Source organism: Saccostrea echinata, unplaced genomic scaffold, assembly GCF_033153115.1.
Source record: "Saccostrea echinata isolate AGI-Se365-2 ecotype Australia unplaced genomic scaffold, CSIRO_AGI_Sech_v1 ptg000030l, whole genome shotgun sequence".
In the NCBI taxonomy this organism is placed as follows: Eukaryota; Metazoa; Mollusca; class Bivalvia; order Ostreida; family Ostreidae; genus Saccostrea; species Saccostrea echinata.
In genome coordinates, this window is record NW_026889779.1 from 6,080,614 (window position 1) to 6,102,804 (window position 22,191).

Below are 22,191 nucleotides of genomic sequence, written 5' to 3' on the forward strand. Positions count from 1 at the left end.
CTTGGAAGATATATATGGAAGATATATATGGAAGATATATATTGATAACAAAAGTTTTTTCTTGAAATAAAAGTGAGGAAACATTTTTAAAAAATCCCAGGAAATCCTTGATTTTGATTTTTACCATAGTATAATTTTTGAGAAAATTTTTCTGAAGAAAAGATTTTTTTGTCATAAATTCATACCTTTTAATAATTTGAACTTTGCTCTTAAGTCACAAATAAAATTTGATTTTTAAACATTTGAAGCCATAGGCATTTTGCACGCCTTGTTCGCCCATCTTCTTTGTTATCAATGGGGTAAATTGGTTACATAGCCATTTTGTGATACGGCTGGTATGTGATTATAATGTATTTATGTATTTATTCATGTATAGTTGTAAAATAAATAAAGTTGATATTTTTTGTAGATAAATCATAATAATGTGGACGTAAATAGAAATAATGGAGGATGCTGTCAGTCGCAGTTCTGTTGAATCTTCGTCAACCAATGATGATTATGTGGTAGTAAATGGAGAACCCAAATTGAAAATCACAGGTTTGCTAGTTTTTATCAACCTTTTCAATCTCCCAAATATTCTAATATGTATGTTATGTCTCTTAAACCTGCATATTGCAAGTTAAAATTAATCCCTTTCCCACACTTCCCCTCCCCCTTCCCCCTTTCAATAACTCAGGGGAAATATATAGGCAGTTTTTGAAATTCAGAATTGTACAGACAAATGGGCTTTATGAGTCCTTCCAAGGCAGTATAGGCCCAAAAATTACCATTACATACAGTCAAACCTCATTACCTGGAACTCAATGGGACTGAGAAAAAACTGAGAGATATCTGAGGGTTCAAGATATCGAGGGTAAAATACTTAAGAAATATGTGATAAGGACTTCTCAATCACTTCAACATATCCATGGTATTCAAGATATCCGTGTTCGAGATACCGAAGTTCAACTGTATTTTGGAGAGAAAAAAATACATATGAAAAGCACAATTGTTATGACTTTGATAAAGTGAACTACAGGTAACTTTTGATGATTTGAACTTCGATATCTCATCGTTATTGATCACTCAAAGTGAGTCTCTGGTCCCAATTTTTTCCTAAGCAAGTTTACTCTTGATCTCTCATACTCTCAATCTCTCTGAACCCTTGATCCTTCGATGTTAAAATACAGTCCTGCTGTGCATAATCTATTGTAATTTACTCTTGATACCTCAAGATGGCTATGTGAATGCAAGAGTTACATAATTAACACCTTTACTTGGACATTTAATTGGCCCCAGGCATTAGGCACAGGACCTGAGGAACGGGATATTTATCCAGGTGACACTTGTACTGCAAGGTGATATTTGATTGATACAAATGTAATTGATGCAATTGTTTGTTGCCTGTCTGCTAAATTATATTGACTGTCATATGTTCAATTAGAGACAGTGAAAAAAAAAAATCACGAAACATTAATTTTGAGTAAATGTCAAAGTTTAATGAGTAATAAAAATGCACAAACTGTGCATAACAGCATCAATGTCAATATGACGACTATTGCAGGACAAATAGTCTATGCTACAAAGCTACAGAATGTCGTTTCATGAAATGACTGCATAATATGATGCTCGTCATACATATAGAATAGACCATTTCATGATAACTGTGGTACTACTCTTTTGCAGGGCAAAATGATATATTTTGGTGAAATATGACGTAAAAGATATTTTGGTGAAATATGAGTATGACGTAAAAGCAATTGTCTAAGGCCAAAGTTTTTTTTTCACTTGGTTTACGATTCCGCCGACCCTAATTTTCACAAATCATGAAAATAAAAATAATGTCTTTTTCCGACATATTTTTCCGGATTTTTCTCAGCTGAACTGGTGGGTTTTAAATTTTAGAATGCATCTTAGTCAAATAAGCGCTTACAAATATATGAGACCTTTACAAACATTTAGGTGACCGTAAATAAACACATGTGCTAACCAAAAATGGCGGCTCTGTCATGTAACAAGGTAATTCCTCACTGAAAGCAATGACACACACTTAAAGAACTTTTTCTGCATGGAAAAGTGAATAAAATCTTGGATAAATGATCCCTTTCTCCAATTGCAATGTCTCAATTGGCTAAATTCATACCGTAATATTGAAGAGTGTATGCCCAACCCTGATCGACCTAGCAGACACGGATACACCTATAGATAATAAGGATTTATCAGTGCCTTCTCAGGGGCCGAAGTTCGGCCCATTCCCAATTGAAAATGAGTTCAGTTTTTCCCAATTTGGCAGTATTTTTTCTCAATTGGTGAACAATGCTTTTATTTTTAATTATCTTGGGAAAACACTAAGTAAAATTGTCAGATTGTCTGTAATTTTAACTCATTTAGCAAAGCTACAGTCATAACACATGTTTAAAAACACTGTAAAAACATCGCCAACTATTAATCCGAATTTCCTCTGTTTTTCTAAAAATGATGATATTGTGTAATTATATAGATTTATTAAGTTATTTCCACCTACTCATTTGATCTGAGAGTTAATGGTAAGGACTTTAGGCATTATTTCAGTTAGAAAAATATATTTTCAATGCATTAATACATATTAAAAGAGGACTTTTAGAAAATGCGTACTTAGTATAATTTTTTGCAGGAGGTTTATAATCTCCAGAAACAGATACTATAATGATCTAAATTGAAATCTCATACACACATGTACATGTACTACCCAAGTTGTATAAATGCTTTATACTCATTGAAGTCCATTTTACTTTTATTAGTCTATTATTCATAATTGATTTTGTACGAATAAGATGGATCATATTTAATTGTCATTTGGTTGCCCAAATTAGAGTTCGTGCTGAAATGTTAAATGAATTACCCCTGAGTACATGATTTAAGCAACATTTAAAAAAAAAATTGCAATTTCATCAAACAGCCGATAATTTTTTCCCAATTCCCCAAAAATGGTGTTTCCCAAAATAGGCTGATAAATCCATGGATAATAGTTAGGCCAGTTTAGTGTTGAGAGATACATCTTAATAGTTGAAGCAACGTTGACTGGTATTTCACTGGATAAATTCAAATGTGTATAAAACATTTGTTACTTTATAGAAGTAAATTCAATATACAAATCTTTGCAAATTTCATACTCAATTGAGATTAAAGTCCTTTGAATTACTAATAAATAATGAGCATTGCCTACTGTACAGGTACATAACAAACATTTAAAGAGGGACTTGATTGAGAAATTATTAGGCTTTTTTGCCACAGGTTGAACATTAAATTTGATAGCTGCATGATCAAATTATTATAACCTTTATTTCAACGTCAATTACTTTTAATATTGTTAAACACTTCAATTGTATTTTTCTTCAATCTAAATTTAACTTGAATTTGGATCCTTATTTCTAGTTTGTGGGGATACCAAGGTTTATAACACATCACATATCACTGAAGAGCACAAAATGTTGAACATCATGAACCAAGCACTGATTGACAAACAAAAATCAGAACTATATGTAAATGAAAATGACATTCAGTCTAAAGTTAGAAATGAATTAAAATTAAATAAAAAGAGTTATGTGATCTAGACAATAAAACTTAAAAGTACTATTGACGTGTATTATTTATATTAAAATAAACATTGCTGTTATTTTATAATGAAATTGTTGAATCCAAAATTATTTTTATTTTTATTTTTCGACCACCCAATGCATTTTTTTGAGACAGAAAATCGTAAACCAAAAAAAATAAAAACTTTGGCCTAATATAGGTCATTTAATTAGTTATCAACAAAGACTTTGCCAAACGTTATTAATTTGCCCTGTAAAAGAATAGTACCGAAGTTATTGTGAAAGGGCTAATTAAATAAATATAATTACAATAAACACTTTTTGCTTTATTCAGTTTTTAAAAAATGCAGATCTGTATATTGACCTGAAAAATACAACGAAGTTATCATTGTTAAAACGTGTGCAAGACTAACTCTGGAAACGAACGAATATCACAACGTCCAGTTAGACCAATTTTAAAACCTGTCAACCAACCCAAAAAATTCGAGACTCTTGAAAACTGGAACTCTTGATCTCTCGAAGTTTTTCCTCGATCCTATAGACTTCTAGTTATCTCGAGTTACCTGTAGTTTTACTTATCTCAAATCTTATTTCTTTTAAAGAATTAAACAATTGAATTGTTTAGGTAATGGAGAGTCATGAAAGCTTGTAATTCAGACAGTTATGGTTTACAAACCTTGATCAGGAACCATAAATCCTTACCATGTCTCCTTTCCATGACTCCATGTACTTAAGTATGAAAATATTTTCAATCACTGTAAGTTCAGATCACTATTTGTTTCAGGTGATATTAATGATCTTAATGATGAGGTATCTCAGTCCTCTAGGAAGATGACTTCAGCTTTGACCCCTTCCAGCTCCACTGGGACTGACCCCCAGTCCCCCATCAGTTCTGTAGGCAATGTTTTCCCCAGTAGTCAGTCCACTGGGGGCATCAGTGATGAAACAGTACCTGGAGGAGGTAATCTTATTTTTAGATTATTACTGTTGGTAACATTTGAAGGTCAATGCATGCTGAGCGAGGCATCATAAGCAGGAAATATCTTACTTTAAAGGGTTTTTATCACGTCTCAAAAATTTTTGATATGACAAAGTTTACATGCTATTAAAGTCATATATTTAAAAATCTTTGCTAGAAAATTAATATTTTTAATGTTTCAGCTATTCAAAGTTTGAATTTCTCAATATGCATATTTTGATCGCCGATGTTGCGCGCCATTGCTCTGACGTCATAGGTGTCAATACTGGTCAAGCAATGTACTTATTATGTATATAAAAGGGCTCATTTGTTGTGTCTATTAAACCTGTTAGAAAATAACTAAGTGATAATTGGATAATTGACAGCTTGTAAGGTATAATTTATGGCTTTAGAATGCACAAATGTGCAGAAGAAAGGTTTTAGGAAGATTTTTTTCTCCACATTTCCTGGACTTGGTCGAGAGATGAAAGGGGGGCCTTTTTCTGCAAATACGATGACGTTTATCTCTATTCAGAACAATCGTTTATGCTCGATCGATCACAAATTTTTTTCTGTCCTATAAAATATTTTAAGAAAAGATACCTTTAAAAAAATAATAAATGACAAACACGCATAATTTTTTAAAAGTCGCACAGTAGGAATATTGTGAACTTTGTAATGGCGTACAGCGCCATTGAAGAAGTGTCATTTCTAGTACACGATATTCACTGCTAGAACAGATAGAAGATATACAGGATTTATTTATATATAATTAATTAAAATAATAATGAAGGAGAATTTAAAATTCCCAAATTTTTAAATGTTTAGAAAGTTAAACTTTAGTAATAATTTGTTCCATTTAGTTGAAGTCCCGAGTTGTCAACGGCTTCGTCTTCATTGACCTCTCTCCAATTGTCGGCATATTTACTGGTTATTTCTCTGTGCTAGACGTTCATACATAAAAGATTGACTGTCCATAACAAAAGGAATATAGTCAATGTCAAAATTTCAACCAGCCATTTTGTGTATTCTATTTATTTAGCGTAAAAATCTATTCAATATATTTTTTCTTACGATAAGCTTTACGAGTTCTATTGACCATTTACACCTATGACGTTTCAGTACCACGTGACCCCTATCTAATTAGTGGAGATTTTACTTCGAGGACCCTATATTACGGGCGTTTTATCGTCTTTTTACGGCCATTTTTAACATTATTCCATAATTAAACGATGTTTATATGTTTCAGGAATATAATAGTGTTTCATTTATGGAAAAAATTAGATACGTGATAAAAACCCTTTAAGGACAATGACACTCTGTTCTAAATTTCACAATTTTTTTTAAAACTTCCCAACATTGGTTTCATCAAGAGCTATAGCATTAGATTCAAATGAAAAATAGTAAAAGGTATGAAGTCCTGCTTATTTTTCAGAAAAGATATTTATGTCAGACCATAATATAAAGAAATTTTAACAGAGGATAGGAAGAGTAATAATTTATTATCACAAATCATAAATTAAAAATATGAGATATATATGAAAATAATATTTAGTGTCATACCTATTAAATTCATATAAGAAAACATTATACATAAAGCACTGCTTCTTAAATCAGAATATCAAAATGTTATATGTGCTTGTAAGAAAAGAATAGCAATAGCAAGAGTCATCTTTCTTTTAAATATTTTTACAATGGAAAAAAAAATGTAATACTAATAAAAATTCTGCATATGGTACTTGATACATTAAAGCATTATAAAGATGGTATTAAAAGATAGAACTTATTCAATTTATAAGGGTTTTTAAACTAGATTTAAATGTTTTTTGTCAAATATGATAATAAAACAATTTGAAAAATATAGGCAAAAGGAAATATAAGTTTGTTTCCATCATAAGTCAGGTTTGATCGAATTGGCTACTCAAAGGTCTTAATTATTAAACTCTGGTAAAATAAACTATGAATAATATTAGGATTATGTACATGGGAAGTTATCATTCATATCACAGGGTAATTCCCCCTTAAAGGAAGAAATGGGTTTTTTTTAAGGAATTGACAACATAGAAGGTAGTTTAAAAAATTACCTGTGTATTATCTTGTTGATATGATTACTTTATATCATGCATGCCAATACAGTAAACAGGAACTTGATTCATATATCAGCTGTCATTATCATGAAAAGAAATATGACATTTTTCTTTTGATGTGAGGTAAATTATATTTTGATTTTCTTGTGATGAAAAGGTGTTAAATGAAAACCAATTCTTTTGCGACTTCTTTCCTTTTGCAATTTTGTTAATTCAACACATTTTTCTTTCATGAATTTCTTTAAACCAGATTTAAATTGTTTTTTAAAGATACAAACTTACCAATTTCTTCATTTAATGAAACTTGCACACAGAGGAAGGCTGATTAACAGTATTTTATGTATATTGATCAGAGAATTTCTGAGCACATTGTAAAAATAAGGACCTGGTGTATTTATTGTAGGTAAAGGGAGATCAATGTCATTGCCTGGGAACATGGATGAAGGTTATACAACATTTAATGGAGTTACCTATCTTGGATGTGCTTTAGTGAATGCTCCAAGGAGTGAGGTGGAGATTTATCGTAATATGTCCATACTTAATGAACAGTCTAAACAGGCCATTCCAATAGAACTCTTTATTCCTAGGACCTCAGAAGGAAATGTAAGGTAAGCTTTTGGTTTTATTTATACTATTTATTTCAAAAAGGTGAGGTAAGAAGCCTATGTATATGTTTTAAATCCTGTAATTTTTTTTGAGTTCTGTGGCATTTTTTTATTCGTACGAACAGAGTGCTTGCTGTCTTTTGTGAATTTCAAAACTTACCAGTGAATGTTTGACAAATCTTTCTTTTTTAATCAAAAATTTTCTTTGGAATCTGAGTGTTGCCTCTTTGTAACGCATGCCAACAAATGTAGGGCATTGAGATTACTATGCATCTTTCTTTTGATTTGTCATAAATCAGCTGTAAACTTCCTACATTTCAATGTAGTGGAAAAAATCTGTTTTTTAGTAATATTCATTCAACAATTTTTTAATCACAGATATTTTCCTGTTCGTTGTTCTTTGTGCATATTTATGTACGGTACACTTCCTTTTCCTGCTTGTGTGTTTTTTTTCCTGTTGCATTTTTTAAATTCTGATATGGGGTGAGGGGGCTTTATCTTGTGTATATTTTACTTTTATATTATATTACTTTATTTGTATAAATTTACATCAGATACACTTTCTTTTCCTTCTTTGTTTGTTGCATTTTTTTTTTAAAACTTTGTTTGTTTTTTTACTGTTGCATTTTTTTTTTAAATTAAATTATTTCAATTTCAAAAAGATAATTCTGATTTTGGGGGGCTTTATCTTGTGTATTTTTATTTTTCTTTAATATTACTGCAACAATATTTCTTGCTATGTTTTTATCAGTTTAAAATATCAGAGTATGCTTCAGTATCCTCTAAAATCTACAGGATATAAGAAAGCAATTTCAGCCATTTGATATACAGTAAAACACGGGTAGAGTGAACTCACTTATGATGAATTCATGCTTACAGTGGAGTAATTTTCATTTCTTGTGCTTTAAAACATTTAAAAAAAACTCAATGGAAATAATGAATCACATTTATTATGAATCAAAATTGCTTATCCCAGACACTACTTAGCTATAAGCATGTTTTTATGTACAGTGGCGCCGCGGTAATCCCGACGCCAATAATCCGGACGCTTCACCTTCCGGACGATATTTTTTGGGAACCGATTTTTTCCACGTTATTCTGTCTCATTAATCCGGAAATTCGCGTTCCGGATCCGGACGGTCAATTTCTACTACAAAACGCAATATTTCATTGAAAAATGACTCGTTTATTCGGACGGTAATTTTTCGAGGAACGACTTTTCACACCTTTCTTGTAGTAGTGATAATTATTGTAAAAACATTGTCCGTGGAGTCAGTTTGAAGGCGGTTACCTGTGACCTCTAAACAATAGCGTCTATAATTAGCGTGTGTTTACCTCAGCTAAAACATACGTCTTTTATATTATAAAGCCAGAAGAATTTAGCTTATACTGGGCATTAATTAAATTGCTAACGTATATAAATTTATGAGAATTTTGGAGAGTTGTAAATAAAATTTTTATTGAATAATAAATCACGAGATTTCGTTGTGGTATCGAGTTACGTAAGTTTATCAAAATACGATCGAACATTATTTGAAACTTTTTTTTTTCTTTTCATAAGACAATTTATTATGATACATAATTCAAGAAAATATATTTCTATTAATGCACTAAGAAATACGTAACTGGCGTTAGTTATAAATGCCGATCACGTCTTTTCATATAACTTAGAGTTTATAGAAAAAGTATTGATAATCCTGAATATGGCTTGTGTTTACGTTGAATGTTTGCAATGCGTACACTGATTGCAGTATTTACCGGTAGTTACTTACTTTCCTATGTAGTGAATATACGCGGTTAATCATTTGAACATTCTCAATGGTGATAATGAAGAGTTCTACTTAATATGAGCTTGAATAAACATAAAAAAAGTGCCGAAATAAAACAGTAGCAGATCAAAATCTGGTCAGCCCATGTAACTACATGTCAAATAGAAGGCAAGTAAAGTTTCCTGCGTTAGAAAAAGACGTCTCAACATAAAACTGCCTATCCAATCTTCATCGTGTAAATTACATTTTGATTTTTTTCTTTTTTTAAATATCTATTATTTCTTTTAAAACTATTAAAATAAAATCAATACGTCAAGGTAAAATAAAGGTGTTTTCTTTGCCTTCACATTTGATACCACTATGTTCATATGTATTTGATTTAAGAGGATACGCCTTTTAAGAAGTGATTCACTTATCCGGACGATTCATTTATCCGGACGATTTCATTGGGGACGGAGGCGTCCGGATTAATGAGGCGCCACTGTACCAGTGTTTTACTGTATTTTGCATGATTGTAGATCTAAATAATTACAAAATTGTTGAGTAAATATATACATTGTAAATGCAATGAAGTGTGCATTGTTTTATACCATTTTGTTTTCAGTGGTTCTGTCTTGAAAAATGTTTAATAATTTTTCTTTTATTTGTTTGTGCAGAGCAGATGGAGTTGTTAGGTATGCAGCCCTTTTGTTACGATAATCTTATTTGGTTCTTTGCTGTTTTTCTGTAGTAACCTCATTATTGATTTGTTGTGTTTTGTCTGCTCTTCTATTCTCTGTTTCATCACCTCACAAGTGCACCCCATTGCAGTACAAAAATTGTGAAATATAGTTTTTCAGTTTTAAATTACTGATGAATGTAATTAAATGTTTATCATGCTGCTTTAAATGCACCATTTTTTTTTTTTTTTTTTTTTTGGTGAAAATGGGGTTTGGGTTTGTTTTCGTATTTTTATTTTTGTTTTGGTATATTTTTACTTACGGTAAGTGGATGTAAAATTAATAAAAATGTCTTTTCCAATTTGTTTAAGCATACCAGTTGTAACCCATGTGTAAAAGATAGAATATGGTCAAGTTTTTCTTTACACACAATGATTGTTTAGTACAAGCATGAAAAAATGTATTTAAAAAACTTTAACTTAATCTGTAACAATTTCATTTGCAAGGACTTTGAACTATCACCTTATCTTTATTTTTGTTTCAGAGAAGTGTGAATTTAGCCATTTTGTTGTCATGGGATCAAAAGTAATACATGTATATATATACACCTAGAATAACTTACATGAGAACAGATGCTAGATGAATCTGGTATATGCAGTAATTAATGTAAAGTACACTTTTATTTTCTAGGTTGGTAGACCCAGGCACAGACTCGGACATAGCCTGTTATAGGATCCACCGTATTTTGTTCTGTGCTAGGGGACCCTCTGACAGTGATGAGAAAATGTGCTTTGCATTTACATGTAGTCATGGTGACAGTCCTGATTCGGCTATATTCCAGTGCCATGTTTTCAGATGTGAGATACAGGAAGCGGTGGGTATTTCATGGAAATCAATTTGAAATTCTCTGTCTCATCTAAAAGTGACAATTCAAAGACCTTCTATTTGAAATATATTGTGTCTTTAAAAAAATTAAATAAAACTCCAAGTAATTGGGAGGTTGTATAACTTTATAGTCAGGAAACCAAAAGTTTTTGAAAATATATGTATCTCCATTTCAGGTTGCCAAAATATTGTATTCATTTGCAACCAGTTTCCGACGTTTACCCAAGACATCGGTGCGAGCTGCATCAAGCATAAGTGAAGCAGAGGTGACTGCAGTATTCAGTGTAAATCTCGAGTTTAAGGAGGATGATGGGAAAGGAAGTTACAGCACATGTCCTAAAGACAAAAACATTTTTAAGTTCCGTTGTGACTATGACAAGAAAATTGTGATTTCCGTGACTCAGACAGGAAACAAGGAACTTAGAATAGAAAGGTAACTGACCAAATATCCATTCAAAGTAGTGCTCAAAATGTGTCATGATTATTTTTTTCATTTATTTATATTATATATCAAAAGAAAAAGGCTTCTTGGTATTTGTTGCATCTTCAACAAAAATAGATTTTTTTGTTAACCTTTATTTGTATTTACAGGTGTTTTGGATTACTTTTGTCACCTGGTCGTAATGTCAAAGATGGAGACATGCACCTCATTGAAATGGTTGGTAGAATTAAATTTTTGTTTTTTACAGCTTTCAGTTATTTTATGGAATGAGTATAGAGTTGCACACTCTACAGAGCAGCTATAAATTGGTTTTCTTAATGGTTACATAAAAAATATTTATATGTTATGTCAGCATGTACAGTAGTGCACCATTTTGGGAACTCATTCTTGGCGTACAAGTGTATATCAGGGACCAATCTAGGGGCGAATGGATCAAAACATTCACCCTGTGCCTTAAAACTTTGCCAGAATTTTCTCTAGAAAGAGAAGTTCAAATTTTTATTCATTATCACAAGAAAAAAAATATTATTACACTTAAAGGCATTTTTAAAATCAGTGGAATTTTCAAAAATGCATCACTGATTTACCATTTGGGAAGGGGGGGGGGGGGGATGATGTCTTCCTTTTTGGGTGTGGATTGGTCTCTGTACCACTGAAATATACTAAAAATCATATTTATTTCATGAGTTTGATGGAGAAATTGCATATAATTATTTTAAGAATTCGATGGGATACTCAAGTGATGGGAGGACTTACACAATCTCTGGAAACTGGGACATTTCTGAAGACTGTTTCAAGGTCCTTAACTCCGAAACTCCCAAAGGTGAGCATCAACAATTTTTCAGTTTAAGGCCAAAGTTTTTATTAGGTCACCTGAGTCACTCAGGTGACCTATTGCTATCCGTTCTCGTCCGTCGGCGTGCGTCGTGCGTTAACATTTGAACATTTTTAGCTTCTTCTCTGAAACCGCTGAACCAATTTCAACCAAATTTGGCATATAGCATCTATGGGTGAAGGGGAACAAAAATTGTGAATTTCATGGTCCCCGCCCCCCTGGGGCCTTAGGGGTGGGGCTAAAACCACCAAAAATAATACAATCTTTAAAAATCTTCTTCTTTACTCCTGGACATCAAGCAGTCACTGTTGGCATCATTGTAATAAGCATTGAGCCCTCTACCAAAATTGTGAAATTCATGGCCCCAGGGTCAGGGGTTCTGGCCCCAGGGTGGGGCTATATAGATCATATAGTGAAAGTGCATTATTTCTTTGAAAATCTTCTTCTCTGCTCCTGGATATTAAATAAGGTAACTAAGTACATAGTTATGATGAGCAAGAGTGCCTCTTCCAAAATTGTGAAATTCATGGCCCCAGGGTCAGGGGTTTTGGTGTTAGGGCAGGGCTCTATTGATTATATAGTGAAAATGCATTAATTCTTTGAAAATCTTCTTCTCTGCTCCTGGGTATTAAATAAAGTAACTAAGTACATAGTTATGATGAGCAAGAGTGTCTCTTTCAAAATTGTGAAATTCATGGCCCCAGGGTCAGGGGTTCTGGCCCCAGGGTGGGGCTATATAGATCATATAGTGAAAGTGCATTATTTCTTTGAAAATCTTCTTCTCTGCTCCTGGGTATTAAATAAGGTAACTAAGTACATAGTTATGATGAGCAAGAGTACCTCTTTCAAAATTGTGAAATTCATGGCCCTGGGGTTAGGGGTTCTGGTGTAAGGGCGGGGCTCTATTGATTATATAGTGAAAATGCATTAATTCTTTGAAAATCTTCTTCTCTGCTCCTGGGTATTAAATTAAGTAACTAAGTACATAGTTATGATGAGCAAGAGTGCCTCTTTCAAAATTGTGAAATTCATGGCCCCGGGTCAGGGGTTCTGGTGTTAGGGCGGGGCTCTATAGATTATATAGTGAAAAAGCATTAATTCTTTGAAAATCTTCTTCTCTGCCCCTGGGTATTAAGTAAAGTAACTAAGTACATAGTTATGATGAGCAAGAGTGCCTCTTCCAAAATTGTGAATGTCATGGCCCCAGGGTCAGGGGTTCTGGTGTTAGGGCGGGGCTCTATCAACTATCTAGTGAAAATGCATTAATTCTTTGAAAATCTTCTCTGCTCCTGGGTATTAAATTAGGTAACTAAGTACATAGTTATGATGAGCAAGAGAGCCTCTTCCCACATTGTGAATTTCATGGCCCCAGGGTCAGGGGTTCTGGTGTAAGGGCAGGGCTCTATTGATTATATAGTGAAAATGCATTAATTCTTTGAAAATCTTCTTCTCTGCTTCTGGGTATTAAATTAAGTAACTAAGTACATAGTTATGATGAGCAAGAGTGCCTCTTTCAAAATTGTGAAATTCATGGCCCCAGGGTCAGGGGTTTTGGTGTTAGGGCGGGGCTCTATAGATTATATAGTGAAAATGCATTGATTCTATGAAAATCTTCTTCTTTGCTACTGGAGATTATTTAAACAAACTAAGTGCATGATTATGATAGGCAAGGATGCCTCTTCCAAAATTTTTAAACACATGGCCTCAGTTTTTGGGGTTCTTGAGGAGGGGGGGGGGGGGGGAGGGGGGTTCTATTGATTATATAGTGAAAATGCATGAATTCTATTAATTAATAGCGATTCTCTGTAACCACTTAAACTTCTTTGCCACACATGGTCACCGATTTTGATGAAACTTTGCCCATTATTACAACTTGACACCAGGAACATATATTAAATAAAATTTCGTTGCTATGTGTCTTGGTTGCCATGGTAACAGCCAGAAAAGTTGAAAAAAATGAGATTTTCAGCTACTTTGAATCTTTATTACGCCTTAATAAAGACTAAGAAAAACAAACAAACCATTCTCCCAAAAACATGACACCTTGTTGCCACTTATGCTATAAAGAAACTATTTAGAATTTATCTCTTAGTAAGTGGTTACCATGGGTACATTTGGAATACATTTTAGATGCTGAAAAATGCTGAAAAACGCTCAATATTCACCAATGATAGATGTTACATGATCAAACTCAATCAACAACCTAAGAAAAACAATAAAAAATATTTGACCTTATGTAATTAGGTATTGGCAATATTATTCTAAAAATAACTTTCATGTTTGTCATGGTAACACAGCGTAACCATGCAAAATCTGTTGCTATGATTGGGTTAATGCTACTATCTTGAGGAAAAACAATAAAATTCATGACTAACACATATGCATCCTTGGAACCTTGCAACACCGACAACATAAGAAAAATTGGGATTAAATGTTACTTTGCATTGTAACCATGGAAACAATGTATCAGTCGTTTAAAGTGATATTTTTTGCTCCTTTAGGAATTTACTTACCTTTTAATCAAGAAACATATTATTTAACTCACCTTGAATACTACTTAACTGGTAGAACTAAAGTTGAATATCATATATTGATAAAGTTTGTTGGAAAATACATCACTGTTGCTATGGTTACCAAGAAGGGAAAATGTTCAATTTTGTTAATTTTATATCAATATTAAACCCTATGTGCCAGCTTTTTGCATCCAGTTAGAGATTGGGTGGTAGTCAAAATTCAAAGTCAGGTTAATTGTTCATATATATCAATCATAAAAGTTTTGGGAATCTACTTGCAAGGGTGCGTATCCAAGGAAACAGAATATTTTTCAGATTTTTATGCATATTTTTTCGGCTAATTTCCATAGCAACGCTCTATTTAAAGAATTGAGTTTGAATTTTTTGAAATGTGAAAATTAGGGTCACACCAATGCCTTTAAAAATTGATCATCAGTTACATAGAAATATGCTTTTTAAAAAGATAGGATAAGATTAAAACACTAAGAGAGTAAATTTAAAATCCTTTCGAGGTAAATAAACCATAGCAACCGTTGCCAACCTATAAGAAATATCATATTTCGTCCTTGGTATATGTTACAAGGATCTCTTGTCTATTATTTGCTTGCATTTCAACCTATAATTGTTTTTATTCTTAAGTATATGACTTTATAAAATTAAATGAACAAAATAATTACTTTTGAATACTTTGTTTCCATAGTAACGTATGTAATAGTTGATTTACCAAACATGTTTATCATGCATTTAAGACATCAGGCCTTCAACTTTCAGAAACAGTCATTGCCACTTGTTTGCTTTGCTGCAAACGTTAACTGGGGGACTCTGAACATGTTGAAAAATGCCATTTTTCAAACGTTAGGACATGTTGCTATGGTAACCATGACACGTAGCAACCAATTTTTGCCTGATTTGAGTTTACGGTATCAAAGACTTTTATCATAGAGAGTTTGGAGAAATTCTGAGACTATGCGTGCCACAGCTCCTATATAAAAGTTCAAGTCATTACAGAGAATGGCTCTTAATCATTAACTAATCCTGTCTGTTCCTTAGTGTTGAGCTGATAAATAAATTGCTTAGCTATGATGAAGATGGGAGCTTTGAATTTTTAAATCTTGTGGTCCTAGGGTCAGGGGTTCTGGCATAACGAGGAAGGGGGGGGGGGGCTTTTGATAATATAGTGGAAAAGTGTTAATTCTTTGAAGTCCATAGTTATGATGATGAAGGTAACTCTTCCAAATTTGTAAATTTCTTGACCTTTGATCTTGGGTTCTGGTGTTAGGGTAAGGCTTTGTTGAATCTGTAGTGAAAATGCATTGTACCTGTGAAATTCTTCTCTGCTTCTGGGCATATCGAAAGCAAACTGAGTAAAAGTTTAAATGATATAAGTAAGCGTATTTCTACCAGATTTTTGAACATCTGGACAATTTGTCTAAGCATTCTGGTCCTGGACAGGGCTCTATTAATTTATATTCTACTGAGAGAAGTTATTCCCCTTTTCCATTCACCTTTGATAATTAATCACTGTAAATAATGTATTTGAAAGATTAATAGAATAAGATAATTATGCAAGAATGTTTATCGTATAATTCAAAAAGTACTTTCTTAGTTTTAATAATCAGGCAGACCTGTAAGTAATAGATAAATAAAAATGAGACAAAAATAACTTATCTTATTAAAAGTTCTTCAAAGACCATAAGAGAGGTCAATGCTAGAGGTCTTAATATGGGTTTAAAAATAGTACAGAAGCACTAATAGTTTGTTAATAGTCTGCATGGTGATAATATTAAGTGGGAGACAGATTAGAACTTAAGTTATGAGTTGATACTGAATACTAGACTAATTATTTTGTTGATCCTGATCTTCCTACTTCTATTGCTTTAGGGCAACAAAGCTTCATCTGTCAGTGTATTTAACTTCTAAATTGTTGTATTATACTCAGGTGACCGTTAAGGACCTTGGGCCTCTTGTTTTTTTTGGTTTACGATTTTCTGTCTCAAAAAAAAAACATTGGGTGGTCGAAAAATAAAAATAATTTAGGATTCAACAATTTCATTTTAAAATACCAGCAATGTTTATTTTAATAAAAATAATACACGTCAATAGTACTTTTAAGTTTTATTATCTAGATCACATAAATCTTTTTATTTAATTTTAATTCATTTCTAACTTTAGACTGAATGTCATTTTCATTTACATATAGTTCTGATTTTTGTTTGTCAATCAGTGCTTGGTTCATGATGTTCAACTTTTTTGTGCTCTTCAGTGATATGTGATGTGTTATAAACCTTGGTATCCCCACAAACTACATGTAAAAATAAGGATCCAAATTCAAGTTAAATTTAGATTGAAGAAAAATACAATTTAAGTGTTTAACAATATTAAAAGTAATTGACATTGAAATAAAGGTTATAATAATTTGATCATGCAGCTATCAAATTTAATGTTCAACCTGCGGTAAAAAAGCCTAATAATTTCTCAGTCAAGTCCTTCTTTAAATGTTTGTTATGTACCTGCACAGTAGGCAATGCTCATTATTTATTAGTAATTCAAAGGGCTTTAATCTCAACTGAGTATGAAAGATTTGTATATTGAATTTACTTCTATAAACTAACAAATGTTTTATACACATTTGAATTTATCCAGTGAAATACCAGTCAACGTTACTTCAACTAAGATGTATCAACTATTATCCATGGATTTATCAGCCTATTTTGGGAAACACCATTTTTGGGGAATTGGGAAAAAATTATTGGCTATTTGATGAAATTGGAAAAATTTTTTAAAATGTTGCTTAAATCATGAACTCAGGGGTAATTCATTTAACATTTCAGCATAAACTCTAATTTGGGCAACCAAATGACAATTAAATATGATCAATCTTATTCGTACAAAATCAATTATGAATAATAGACTAATAAAAGTAAAATGGACTTCAATGAGTATAAAGCATTTATACAACTTAGGGTAGTACATGTGTGCATGAGATTTCAATTTAGATCATTATAGTATCTGTTTCTGGAGATTATAAACCTCCTGCAAAAAATTATACTAAGTACACATTTTCTAAAAGTCCTCTTTTAATATGTATTAATGCACTGAAAATATATTTTTCTATCTGAAATAATGCCTAAAGTCCTTACCATTCACTCGCAGATCAAATGAGTAGGTGGAAATAACTTAATATATAAATCTATATAATTACACAATATCATCATTTTTAGAAAAACAGAGGAAATTCGGATTAAATGTTGGCGATGTTTTTACAGTGTTTTTAAACATGTGTTATGACTGTAGCTTTGCTAAATGAGTTAAATATATAAAAATTACAGACAATCTGACAATTTTTCTTTGTGTTTTTCCAAGATAATTAAAAATAAAAGCATTGTTCACCAATTGAGAAAAAATACAGCCAAATTGGGAAAAACTGAACTCATTTTCAATTGGGAATGGGCCGAACTTCGGCCCCTGAGAAGGCACTGATAAATCCTTATTATCTATAGGTGTATCCGTGTCTGCTAGGTCGATACACTCTCCATTATTACGGTATGAATTTAGCCAATTGAGACATTGCAATTGGAGAAAGGGATCATTTATCCAAGATTTTATTCACTTTTCCATGCAGAAAAAGTTCTTTAAGTGTGTGTCATTGCTTTTAGTGAGGAATTACCTTGTTACATGACAGAGCCGCCATTTTTATTTTGCACATGTGTTTATTTACGGTCACCTAAATGTTTGTAAAGGTCTCATATATTTATAAGCACTTATTTGACTAAGATGCATTCTAAGATTTAAAACCCACCAGTTCAGCTGAGAAAAATCCGGAAAAATATGTCGGAAAAAGACATTATTTTTATTTTTAATGATTTGTGAAAATTAGGGTCGGCGGAATCGTAAACCAATTGAAAAAAAAACTTTGGCCTAAACAATGAAGTCATTTCACAATGCAAAATGGAAACTGTTTGATTGAAAATAATTTGCAAGATTGAAGAAGTTATTTCTTCTATGGATAGGATGTTCTATTTAAAAATCATTGAGTTTTTTTTTGTTGTTGAAAATTCTAAATTCTAAATTTCTTTCAGATACACGTGTGTTTCTGACAGTAGCAGTAGATCTGGTTATTTGTGGCATTCAGGAACCAGTGCGGTTTGGCATAGAAACAAAGGCCAAAATATTCCCACACAATGAACGCTTCTGGTACTTTACCAAGAAACCCCACCAAGAACTATTCCATGTCAAATTAAAACTTGTAAGTAGACAAAACTGGATTGTTTGCATCAACTATGCAGAATAGATTGATGGAAGGGAACAGACTAGTTTTTCTTGTGTAAATATGAAGTTTATGTGGGGAAAACATACTTATATATGCCAACTTTGACAATACATAGTAGCCATATTGTCTTATGACCGTACAATACATTGGACTAGATGAGTTCACTTTTTGAAGATTAAAATTGTAATGTTTCGTTTTTCACACAACATTTGCAGATCATACCTGTAATTGATTTTTATAGCTGTGACATGATGACTGTTGGTCAGTGTTCTTTCATTTAAAAGATCAATCTCTGTATCATTATATTTCTTGTATAGTACACCCTGACATTTATGGCTTTTAGATTTGATTTGCTTAATGCCCTAAGATTAAATTGGTACATAGAAAAATAGAGCAATATTTGAAACAGTATATTAAGATTATCAGGTATTGAACAAAAATGAAAACCAATTGGACATTTTTGTAACTTGGTCTCACATGTTGTGATTGCCATGTGAGCAACCACAAGTACCAGTAAGCTGTAACCCTGATGAAACATAGTCAACCTTAGTCTGTAAACAACTCCAGATTACTATATGTAATAACAGATTTGTAGTATTTGAGTGGAGTTCAATAATGGTAACATCTTTTGAAGGATGTTTACCTTGTTTTTTACAATGTAATAGTACACAAGTATTTCCTTAACTATGTTTACACAAAGCCAGATTTCTTCTACTTGTATTTGAAATTAAATAGGAATTGTGGAATTTGAAGATACCAATATGATATTTTTCACATTGATAATAGCACATTGAAAGGAACAAATCTGTTTAAAATCTCTTATTATGACTTCCCTCTTAATTTATTTGAATGAAACAAGATTAAGTTCTGCATAGGGAAAGGAACACACATCTAAATAGGGAAATTAACATTTGTAACTATATCCTTCAAAAGTTGATACAATGATTTTGTGATTTGCATTGCTGTTTTGGCATGAAATGTTTTGTTGAATGTAGTGGATTTGAAATGACAGCTCTGCTCAACACACTAAGACAATTCAAGAATTTTGTTTTAAATGATAAACAATTTATCTTTATCTATTCAAAGACCCCAAAAAATTATCACAGTACAGAAACATTTTTGACAGGTGTAGAAATTTTAGAAGTTGAGTGATGGCAATTCAGAATATCACCGAAATTGAGAATGTCTAGTTTATCTGATATTTATTTTATCAATCTAGAAACAAAAGCATAATTAAGCTATAGTAAGTGCTTGCTATAATAAGTAAGGAATTTAATATCAACTATATTTTTTTGGTTTTACCTCCTGCAAAGAAAGTTTAGGGGACTTATATAGGAATCGTCTTGTCCTTCTGTCTGTCTGTCCATGAATCAAGTCTGGGCATAACTCCATAATTGAAAATCTTTGCCAGCTCATACTTGGTATAGTTATTGTTTATGACCTTGACCCAAGGTCATTTTGGCAAGTTCAAGATCACTGGCAGGAAAAAAGTATAAAATTTATGTACTGTCTTCAGCTTCCTAGTGGAGAAACATTGGAAATTCATACCTCGTACAAAAATTGTTTATGACCTGAAGGTTTGTTATGACTTTAACCCAAGGTTAAGATCAAGTTCAAGGTCACTTTCAAATCTTGCATATGACCTGAGGATATGTACTGCTTTCATTCCAGCGAGTCCAAGTCCACTGGCAGACATGTCTGGTCTATAGTCCTCAAATGGAGGCTAGTTAAAAGTTGGTATTGCAGGGTTTGAAATATACTTTAGCATGATATCTGGGGCTAATCGTTTAAAGACTCGGGCTAGCTTATTTAAATGTAATGATAGTCCATTGGTCTAGCAGATGAGAAAAAAAAAATTTACTAGTTTAATTTGTTTCTGTCACCAAAGCGTTTCAAACTCTTACTTGTGTTATGTTTTCATTTTGCATAAAAATTGTTGGCCTAGTTAGTTTGAGGTTTGGGCTAGTAATTTTTTTCTGACCAGTAGCCCCCTGGGCTAGTGAGTTTTCCAGGAAAATTTCAACCCCTGTACCAGATACAAAGATGTATTATGACTTAAGGATGTGTCATGATCTGATCCAAGGTCATTTTGGCAAGTTCAAGGTCATTGGCAGAAAACATGTTAAATTGGTGACTGGTCTTTAAAATTCTATTAGAAAAACATTAAAAGTTCATTCTTCACACAAATATTACTTATGTCCTGAAGGTGGGTCATGACTTTAACCCAAGGTCATTATGACAAGTTTAAGGTCTTTGGCAGAAAAAGTGTAAAATTTATGTTAGGTTTGTAATTTGTCTAATGCCGTAATGGGGAAACATTGGATATCCATATTTCACTCAGATTACTTATGACCAGGGGATGTGTCATTTTTTTGACCAGGATTATTTCGGCAAATATAAAGTTACACTCTGAAAATTGTTTAGGGGCATTTAAAAAAAAAAACGTAGCCTTTGGGAGGGGGCTCACCTTTAGTTTAATTTTGCTTAAAAGTGAAATTCATTAAATTAATTAAGGCAATTTCATCTGAATTAATCTGAATTAATTCATTTTTTAAAAAAAATATGAATATGAAAAGGATAAGACAGTGTTAACTATGGTCAATATGTTGGCTTGATGCTAAAATAAAACACCAAATGCTTCTGAATTGAAGATTCTTTCTGTTATAAGAATTGTGGAATTGGAATGCCAAAGGTAAAAATCACAGTTTTGTTATTACTTTTCCTCACTTTATTGTATTACTTGTTATAATCTGTTGCATGATAAAGGATTGCTGTTTTTGCTTATTAACATATGACAAAAGGGTTTTACTGTTTTTCCTATAATTGATTTATGACTAAAATTTTTCACCACATAAGCTCTGAAATCGACCTTGATAAGTATTTATAATATGAAGCAACTAGAAGCTGCTATCATGAATACAGTTATAAAGTCTGCACTCTGCTTTTGGACTTTATGGCAAGGTATGTTTTAAAAACTTCTCTCTTTCACACCCACTTGTTTTAAGGAAGTTTCTTTGAAAGTCGGATTATGTTAGACTTGCCATATTGCTTGAATAATAAGCACTTGGGAATACAGTAGCGAGTGCTCAAAAAGCTTTACCCTAACACTTCACCTGCAAATTTAGGTCACCTACATGATCTGCATGATTGGTTGTAATTAATAAAATCAGAATCAAAATAACATCTTTGCAAGTTTTCTCATTGTTAACCTGTTTCGGAATTTTAAATTTCTCACTTACCGTATATAGAAAGTATAGGTCACATGCAACATCTAATAATTGCTGATGTGCATTTCCAGATGCAATGCCTGTGCAAGTTTAGGCAATGTAGGTTTTATAGTAACTTCAGAATTTTTAAAAATGTTCCAGTTAATGTGGCACCAGAAGCAATGTTTTCCCCCCTTTTTATCTCATCTAATGGCAGGTAAGATTGGTCATTAATATACATATCCACTTTTGGAACTGACCTGCTTAGAAATTTTGTAAAGAACCACACCTTTTTGAGCCCCTAGGAAGCCCCATAGCAGAGATCAAAATTCCAAAATCTCATTTCACATCTGGCATGCCCAAGTCATGTGTTACCACTTAAACTGATGACAACCTGAATTTTTGGAT

The 22,191-nt window shown here is 32.3% G+C and overlaps 1 protein-coding gene across 4 annotated transcripts in view; it reads left to right on the forward strand.

Moving 5' to 3' along the window:
• LOC133197161 (rab GTPase-activating protein 1-like) overlaps positions 1–22,191 on the forward strand; it is a 58,229-nt gene that overhangs the window by 2,543 nt on the left and 33,495 nt on the right. The window contains exons 2-11 of one of the 4 annotated variants that reach the window (XM_061333037.1): positions 410–537; positions 4,339–4,515; positions 7,003–7,207; positions 9,630–9,647; positions 10,323–10,506; positions 10,694–10,950; positions 11,109–11,175; positions 11,680–11,782; positions 18,387–18,553; positions 21,246–21,269. In XM_061333037.1, coding sequence (XP_061189021.1) covers positions 444–537; positions 4,339–4,515; positions 7,003–7,207; positions 9,630–9,647; positions 10,323–10,506; positions 10,694–10,950; positions 11,109–11,175; positions 11,680–11,782; positions 18,387–18,553; positions 21,246–21,269 — 1,296 coding nt within the window. In that variant the 5' untranslated portion in view covers positions 410–443. The remainder of the gene's footprint in view (positions 1–409; positions 538–4,338; positions 4,516–7,002; positions 7,208–9,629; positions 9,648–10,322; positions 10,507–10,693; positions 10,951–11,108; positions 11,176–11,679; positions 11,783–18,386; positions 18,554–21,245; positions 21,270–22,191) is intronic. The other 3 variants (XM_061333039.1, XM_061333038.1, XM_061333040.1) reach the window with 3 other exon arrangements.